General features: G+C 33.8%; 1 protein-coding gene across 3 annotated transcripts in view; it reads left to right on the forward strand.

Annotated features, from left to right (window-relative positions):
- The window catches only part of LOC125879902 (choline transporter-like protein 2), a 35,355-nt gene extending 30,628 nt beyond the window's left edge, over positions 1-4,727 (forward strand). For 2 of the 3 annotated variants that reach the window (XM_049562058.1, XM_049562057.1), the window contains exon 22: positions 3,972-4,727. In XM_049562058.1, coding sequence (XP_049418015.1) covers positions 3,972-4,078 — 107 coding nt within the window. In that variant the 3' untranslated portion in view covers positions 4,079-4,727. Of the gene's footprint in view, positions 1-712; positions 1,623-3,971 lie in introns of those variants that run through there. The other variant, XM_049562059.1, reaches the window with a different exon arrangement.
- The last annotated feature ends 5,311 nt before the right edge of the window (positions 4,728-10,038 follow it).

Here is a 10,038-nt window from a genome sequence, read left to right on the forward strand (position 1 = left end):
AATGACGATGGTTATTTTTCAAAACTTATCGGATCCTACTGATCCCATAGCTAGGAAAATTAAAAATGCATGCCAAATAAAAGTTCAGGTCGCATGAAGTTATGTGAACTGCATATATTCTAATCCTCACTTGGAGGAAAAAAAGCGTCGTAGATCGTCGTTCCTGTAGCTACGGCAACGCTAAACCCCTGAGCTTGCCTGAGAAGGACTAAATGCACAAACCCGCTATTTTTAAATATCCCATGGAGAGAGACTCTTACTGCAGCCTGTTTTACTTTGTTCTGAAAATGTCAGCGTCCAACCCCGTTCTGTGGATGATAAGGGAGGTGCAGACCGATACAGTGAGTGCTGGATGAAGCAGTCAGTGACAACAACCCCGCCCACATTTAAGAGTACAGTTTGCGATGGAAACGCTAGGGTCTATGTACCATGTCTGAAGGGTTACTCTTGGTTCCAAAGGTACCATACTGAAAGTGTTTGGTGGAAACGGGGCTTTTCAATAATCTGAAATGCCTTTGGGTGCCTTTGCTTGCTTGCTATTTGACTTTCTTTCTCTTTTTGTCTCCTTTTTCCCACAATTCACCACCTCCCCTTTCTCTTCCTTACTGGCCCTATAACACCCTTTTATTTTAACCTTGATTTCAAAACTAATTTTCTGTTCCATCCACTGACACGTACAAAACACACACACACACACCATTCACACACTAAGGTGAAGACCTGGAGCGCAATGATGGTTCAGCCGCAAGGCCTTATTACATGTCCTCAACTCTTCATGAGATTCTGTGGAAGAACGCTGCCGAGGATCCGCCTCCGAATTCTGCTCCGCAACAGGACAACGAAGACATCCAGTTGAAACAACAGCAGGCTCAGGATCAGGACGAGGACACAGCTTAGAGAAGAGGAGTTTTGTGGGCAGAGACACTGTAGTTAGATTTACAGGCATAACGAAACTCATGTAACACTTTTTTAACTGTTCAAGTTAAAGCCTGTTTTGAGTTATGAGAGTAAGGAGCTGGGGCAAGTTGCACAAAGCACCTTGAATTTGCTCCTTAAGTATGACACTTAAGGCTGACATGAAATACCTCGCCAATAACTGAGTGGAAAGATCCTGTTGCATAAAACCACAGAGCAATCATTCATTGTAAAGGGGCTGAAGAGCGCAGCTTTGGGAAAGTTTAATGATGCAAACCCAGATGGTCACAATCATAAATTGACATCTGGGAAAACTTAGTGTAAAATCAGCTGCTCATCATGAAGTGTGTCCATCGTCCCGTGGAATACTCTCCTCAGATTGCCTTAATTTTTCCCATTTATCTCCATAAAATCACCCATGTTGCGGTTAAGATGGAGTCAGAGGTACTTCATGTTTGTTGTCCTTACTTTGGTCACTAAGGTTCTTTGTGCAACCGTTTAACAAGCAATGCCTTAAGTATAAACATAAACATTTTGAGGAAGCCTCTTTTCCTTAAGGCTAGATAAATCTATCTATCTATAAGACCAAGATAAGGAGAAAAACATAAAACCTTAAGTAAACATTTTAAGGAAGCCTTAAGGGAAAGACTAATCGATGTTTTTTGCAACTGAATTTTTTTTTCTCAAGGAAATCTTAACTCGGACTTAAAGGATTCTCTCCAACTCATCTCACAGAGGCTGACTGTTGCAGAACACCAGGCCTTAAAGTGGAGATTCAGTGTTTCCTTTATTCACACCTGAGTGGTGCATATTTCTTTTTACCTTATCTGTCCTTAAAGTGGAAACAGACAACTTTTTAACTCGTGTTTCTAAGTGGTATTATAATTGGCACCGCTGATGAAGAGACCTACAGATCACTTTTCGTTTTCCTCAGGGCCTAGAAGTTACCACAGTTTACACAGGTACTTTAATTGTTCCAGCGTCCGCCATTTCTGCTACTGGGGGTCGTAATCTGAAGGGCCACCCCTGAAGAATCTCAGTTGACACAATTTGTGTTTGCATTCCTTCGTACTGTTACTTGTTTTATTTTTATTTTTTATTGAATGCCACTAGTTAAAAAATGCCTGCTGCGCCTTTTTATTGTTGCCAGGCAACCACCCCGTCACCTCCTACCCTAACCCTTCTGTGTAATCAATCCACCATTTATTTGTTTTAATTATTTCACAGTAATCAGTGTGTAGCTGCTGACATGTTGAGGCAGAGGGTGCTGTCTGTAGCTCTGGTTGAGGGTGAGAGGCTGTCAGCAGATAAACAGAGATCTGTGTGGGTACATGAGACCCTAAGAAAGAGGGTGGGTCATGGGGAGCACCACCAGTTGGTCCAGGAGCTTCTCCTCCATGATGGACGTTTCCAGGCATATTTTAGGGTGACTCAGGGGCAGTTTGACACCCTGCTGTCTATCGTCAGGCCGTATAGCTCTGGGTATCCAGCAACCACTACCACCAGTTTCTCCTCCATTGTTTGCCAACTGTTAACTTGTTGTCGTGGCAACCACAGAAGGCCCGCCTCTCAAATCATCTGATTGAACGATGGGAAAAAAAGCTAGATGACATGAGGCACTATGCGCCTCATGTCTTAATGTTACTCTTGAACATGTTGGAAACTCTGTCTGAAATCTTTACTCCGTTTGAGCCTTTCAGTAGCCCCTCCCACTACACTGCCACTGGCCAATATAAACTTGAAGCCGTTCATGTGCCTAATTTACAGCGTTAACGTCGGGTCTGTTTGCACATTTTGACTTAAAGTTGTTTACAGATTATGCAATCAGAACCACATGATCGTCAGTGTTACGTCTTTAGTATGCTGCACTATTGATGCACTTTAATTTGTGTTCACGCCAAACAGGTTTTTATCTGTGTAAATGAATACTGCTGATTTTCTTGAAGCTTTGTACTCTCTTAGGTTGAAGTTTCTGTAAAAGCAATGTAGTTTTGAATTAAGTTCTCTGTACTTGGCAGTAAACTTGGGTAAATAAACAGTTTTTGAGGCGACAAGTCTCGAGCTAAGTAATTTAAAGGGATAGTTATGGGGGTTTTTTTTATAGTGGGGTCGTATGAGGTACTCATCCACATTCAGTGTTTTATCTGCAGTAGATGGCGGTCGGCATGCCCCCAGTTTGGAGAAGCAGGCTTGAGTGCTGACAGGAAGGCTAAGTAATGTACTGCTGCACACAACGAATTTTACCCACCAAAATAAATCAATATCACTTTTAGCACATTTAGAGTATTTTTGCTTTTTTTCTTGCTGTCAGACGGTGATTTTCCAAAGGGAAACTGGCCCTGATAAATCACTCTCTTTAAAGCCAGACTCCATTTAGAAAAGCAATGGTTTAACATCTCTGAACACAGGAGCTGCTGGTCTACCGCTGCCTTGGTTAGTTAATTTGTGTTACCGTATGACTTTGGTGTTTAGGGGTGAGTTCAGACTCACCAAAGTCACACAATAACAGAAACTAGCCAACTGATCGAGGCAGCGGTAGACCAGAAACTCCTGTGTTCAGTGATGTTAAATCACTATTTTCCTCAATGGAGTCTGGCTATAAAGAAAGCGATTTAACTGGGTAGGTATCTCATCGGAAATTGGAGTCTTATCAGCAAGAAAAAAAGCAAAAATACTTTAAATGTAGCGTACACTTGATGTGATATGGATTCATTTCGGTGGCTGGAACACGCTTTGTTGCTGCCCCCTCAACAGCAGTACATTGCTTAGCTTCTGAGGCGGTACTCCAGCCTGCGTCTCCAAACCTACCACTAACTATGGAAAAGTACCTCACACAACCCCACTTCAAAAGATCCTTTACATGGATGCATGTTGTTGGTGATTGTCTGAACGATTGAAGCTATAAATGTTTTTTTCTTCTCAGCTAAAAACAAAACCAAATTAACTTCATCCTTCAGATTTACTAGTTATGAATATTAATTGTGAAGCTTGGTCCTCATTTACGTGTCTCTGAAGCTCTCATGACCTTAATACTGTTTTATTGACTCTCTTTGCAGTGGAGGACCTTGAGAGGAACGACGGCAGCGCAGAGAGGCCCTACCTGATGCCTGAGAGCCTCCGCAAAGTCCTGAATAAGAAGAACAAGACCGAGCCGGCTCAGTAGAACACCTCCTCTAACAGTAGAAGCCTCAGTGAGGCGAGACTGTGGGCAAAACTGGACTGTGGGTTTGTTCTGTGGACTTGGAACAAGAATCTAACACCATCAGTCACCAAGAGCCTACAGGTGACAATCAGTGATGTCATCCGTTGTATTTTTATTATTACCAAATGTGTCATTCCCACATGTCTGGTATTTAATATAGAGCTTTGTGGATTTTAAAACTTCTATTATGAACGCAGATAACATCCAAACATGTTTTTAATATGTTGTAAATTTTTTATCTAAAATTTGAGCATGTTTTGTTTTTAATATTTGTGCCTTAAATGAAGGTAAGCTTAAATGTAATCTTCTAAAGTTGTTTTATTATGTCGCTGCGCTTTTATCATGGTATCTTATGTTTGAATGAATATTTAACCTTGTTACCAAAGCCATTATAGTGCCACTCGAGCATAGTGGAGGTCATTTGCATCTACAGTTAGACTCCTGAATAAAGCGTCTGCTGCTGTGGTGCAGCTTCTATCAGTGAGAAATATAAATAACAAAAGCAAAATTTATATTATTCATGATGTAAAGGGTTATACTTTGGTGCTTATTTCATATTTGTGGATTGAATTGCAAATGTTTTTGAAATAAAGCATAGTTTTGTATAAAATTGTGTGAGACCTTTTTTCATCAATTGGCTTTAAAAATCCTTTAAGAAAAAGCAGCACTATGAAAATACTCTACTACAAGTCCTCCCCAGCCTGTCCAACCTCCTCTCCTGGGGCCTGGCAGGATTCCTGCAGCACATATCAAATTGTTGCCTGAAAGCCCTTGGAGTAGGGGCACCATAGGGGGGTGTCGCCCAGGGCGCCATTTAGGCTATATCCGCCACTGACTTTTGAGCCACAACAAGGTATGACATACTATACCATACTATATACTATACCATATACTTTTTTTTTTTTTGGACATTTTTATGGACAACTATACTCTTACGGTTTATTTGTACATCCTGTATTATGTCTTTTTTCCTGAAAAGGAAAACAACATACTATACTGTGACCTATTTTTCAAAAAGAAAAATTGAGATACTATACTATGATATTTGAGAATTATGAGAAAATTGACATAGCATACTATGACATTTTCTTGTGAAAAAAATCAACATACTATATTATGACTTTTTTTTCTGAAAAAATCAACATACTATACTATGACTTTTTCGTTAAAAACATCGACATGCTATACTATGACTTTTTTTGTGGAAAAAATCGACATACTATACCATGACAATTTTTGCCTGAAAAAAATTGACATCCTATACTATGACATTTTGTTGTGAAAAAAATCGACATACTATTGTATGACATTTTTATGTGAAAAAAATCAACATATTGTACTGACTTTTTTCTGAAAAAAATTGACATACTATACTATGACATTTCTTGTGAAGAAATCAACAGACTATAATATGGCTTTTTTTCTGAAAAAATCAATACACTAATCTATGACTTTTGTTGTGAAAAAATCAACATGCTATACTAGGGCATTTTTTGTCTGAATAAATCAACATACTAAACTATGATTTTTTGTGTGTGAAAAAATCGACATACTATACTATGACTTTTTTTGTGTGAAAAAATCAACATACTATACTATGACTTTTTTGTGTGAAAAAAATCAACATACTATACTATGACTTTTTTTGTGTGAAAAAATCAACATACTATACTATGACTTTTTTGTGTGAAAAAAATCAACATACTATACTATGACTTTTTTGTGTGAAAAAATCAACATATTATACTATGACTTTTTTTGTCTGAAAAAAATTGACGTACTATACTATGACATTTTGTTGTGAAGAAAATCAACATACTATAGTATGACTTTTTTTGTGAAAAAAATCCACACACTATAGTATGACATTTTTATGTGAAAAAAATCGACATACTATACTATCCTTTTTTTTTTTTGTGAAAAAAATCGACATACTATAGTATGACTTTTTGTCAGAAAAAATACACATACCATACTAGGAGGTTTTTTTGGGGAAAAAACCAACATAGAATACTATGACTTTTTTTGTGAAAAAAAATCAACATATTATACTATGACGTTGTTTCTGAAAAAAAAAAAATCGACATACTACACTATGACTTTTTTTCTGGAAGAATCGACATACTATACCATGACAATTTTTGTCTGAAAAAAATTGACGTACTATACTATGACATTTTGTTGTGAAAAAAATCGACATACTATAGTATGACTTTTTTTGTGTGAAAAAATCGACATAATAGACTATGACTTTTTTTGTGTGAAAAAATCAGCATACTATACTATGACTTTTTTTGTGCGAAAAAATCGACATACCATACTATGACTTTTTTTGTGAAAAAAAATCGACATACTATACTATGACTTTTTTTGTGTGAAAAAATCGACATAATAGACTATGACTTTTTTTGTGCGAAAAAATCGACATACTATACTATGACTTTTTTGTGTGTGAAAAAATCAACATATTATACTATGACTTTTTTTGTGCGAAAAAATCAACATACTACACTATGACTTTTTTTGTGAAAAAAATCGACATACTATACGATGACTTTTTTTGTCTGAAAAAAATTGATGTACTATACTATGACATTTTGTGAAAAAAATTGACATAGTATAGTATGACATTTTTATGTGAAAAAAAATCAACATATTGTACTATGATTTTTTTCTGAAAAAAATCGATATACTATAGTATGACTTTTTTGTGAAAAAAATCAACATACTATGATTTTTTTGGTGAAAAAATTGACATACTATACTATGACTTTTTTTGTGTGTGAAAAAAATCGACATACTATGATTTTTTTGGTGAAAAAATTGACATGCTAGACTATGACTTTTTTTGTGCGTGAAAAAAATCGACATACTATACTATGACATTTTGTTGTGTGAAAAAAAATTGACATACTATACTATGACTTTTTTTGTGAAACAATTGATATAGTATACTATGATTTTTTTGGTGAAAAAATCAACATACTATACTATGACTTTTTTTGTGAAAAAAATCGACATAGTATACTATGACTTTTTTTGTGAAAAAATTGACATACTATACTATGACTTTTTTTGTGAAAAAAATTGACATAGTATACTATGATTTTTTTGGTGAAAAAATTGACATACTATACTATGACTTTTTTGTGAAAAAATCGACATAGTATACTATGATTTTTTTTGTGAAAAAATTGACATACTATACTATGACTTTTTTTGTGAAAAAAATCGACATAGTATACTATAACTTTTTTTGTGAAAAAATTGACATACTATATTATGACTTACATACTGTACTATGACTTTTTTTTCCCTGAAAAAATTAACATACTGTGCTGTGACGTGTTTTTCCGAAAGAATAAAAAAAATAACATTCTATGCTATGCGTTTTTTCTGGAAAAAAATCGACATACTATACCATGACCATTTTTTTCCTTAAAAAAATCGAGATACTATACTGTGACCTTTTTTTCCTTAAAAAAAAAATCGACATACTATACTATGACCTTTTTTTCCTTAAAAAAAAATCGACATACTATACTGACTTTTTTCCTGACAAAATCAACATACTTTATTATTATTATTTTTTTTATGACACACTTTACAATGACACTTTTTTCAGTGAAATACTTCATGACATCTATATTATTACATGCCCGGGATCAGTTCAGGAAGGACCAAAAGCCAGAGCAGGAGGCAGGTTTAAGGTTTAACAAAAAGTGAGGTTTAATAAAGCTGATACAAAACATCCAGAACCAGCAGATAACTCAATGTTCCAATGAGAGAAGATCCAAAACTCAACTGAGAACCAACTGGGATTATATGACTTAAGGTAAAAAAAATCCAAACAGAATACAAGTTACCAGGGAGGAAACGGAAAAGGGAACCATACCAAAAACACAGGGATGAGCATAGGATGGAACGCATAGGGACTGACAAGGATCAAAGGGAAACACACAGGTATATATACAGATAAAACTTATCACAAGAATGAGACACAGCTGGAGTAGATGCACACAGGCAAAAGGAGGAAAATGGGGACTGGCTAGCAACAAAGGTGTGGATGGGAACACTAGGGTGCAAACAAGACTAAGTCACAACAAGTGTAAAGGGATAGACTCTGGGAACAGGGAAGGACTAACAAGACTGATGAAGACAGGTGTGATAGACAACAGGCAGTAAAACACATAAGAATCAACAAAATAAAACAGAATGCAGATTAAACATGAATGAATAACATGAAACAAGGAAAACAAACAGAAAACTCCAAAGCAAAGCCCATGGGATAACAGAATATAAACAAAAACCAGGATCATGACATGACATTTTTTATAAAAATTTTATGGCGAACTATGCGATGACATTTTTTATGAAATTTTTCATGACATACTTTACTATGACATTTTAGTAAGATTTTTTGTGACATACTATATTATGACATTTTTAGTTTGATTTTTATGACATACCATACTAGGACACTTTTAAAGTCATACTTTACCATGACAGAATTTTTTAAGGCATACCGTACTAAGACATTTTTATGAAACTTTTATGATACTATGACTTTTTTGATTAAAAATTTTATGGCATTCTAAACAATGATGTTTTTTTTGACATACTATACTATGCCATTTTTATGAAACTTTTATGACATGCTATACTATAACATTTTTTGACAATTAAATTTTTATGGCATTTTATACTATGACATTTTTTAATGAAATTTTTTATGACATATTAAACTATGAAATTTCACAAACCACACTACCACATTTGAAGTGAAATTTTTCTCACATACTATACTATGACAATTTCTACATACCATACTATTACATTTTAATAAAACTTTTATGACATGCGATACTATGACATTTTTTGATGGAAATGTTATGACATACTATACTTTGACATTTTGATGAAATATTTATGACATAATATAATATAATATGACATTTTTAAGTTATTGTTTTATGATGTACTATACTATCACATTTTTGTGATTTTGTAATGGCATACTATACTATGATATTTTTTCATATACTATGACATTTTTAATGAAATTTTTTGATGATTTATGTCATATTATACTAATATTATACTAAACTATACTATTTTTTTATGATTTTCTATGACATACTATACAATAACATTTTTATGACATATTTTAGTGACATGACACAATGACATTTCTTAAATTATTTTTTATGACAAACTACACTATGACATTTGTAGTGACATTTTTATGACATACTATACTATGACATTTTTTCATATACTGTACTATTAGATTTTTAATGACATTTTTCTGATTCTTTTTATGACATACCATACTATGACATTTTAGTGAAATTTTTATGACATACTATATTATGACCTTTTTATGACATTTTCATGGAATATTACACTGACATTTTTAATTAAAATTTTGATGATTTTTTTATGACATATATTCAAATATTTCTATGAAATTTTTACGACATACTATAGTAAGACAAATTTTAAATAATTTTTATGACATACTATAGTAAGACAAATTTTAAATAATTTTTATGACATACTACACTATGACATTTTTAGTGAAATATTTTTGGCATACTATACTATGACATTTTTAATGAAGTATTTATACTATACTAAGACATTTTTTGAATATTTAATAACATGGTATAATGATATTTTTTTTAATTCTTTTTTTATGACATACTTTGCTATGGCATTCTTATGACATACTATCCTGTAAAATTTTAATGACATGCTATACTATAATTTTTTTTAAAACATTTTTTGGCATGATATGCTGTGATTTTTTAAATTAATTTTTATGGCATACTATACTTTGGCTTTTGTATTGATATTTTTATTCCATACTATAGTACGACCTATTTTATGAAGTTCTTTGGCAATTAGACTTCATCATG

This window comes from Epinephelus fuscoguttatus, linkage group LG19 (genome assembly GCF_011397635.1).
Source record: "Epinephelus fuscoguttatus linkage group LG19, E.fuscoguttatus.final_Chr_v1".
Lineage (NCBI taxonomy): Eukaryota > Metazoa > Chordata > Actinopteri > Perciformes > Serranidae > Epinephelus > Epinephelus fuscoguttatus.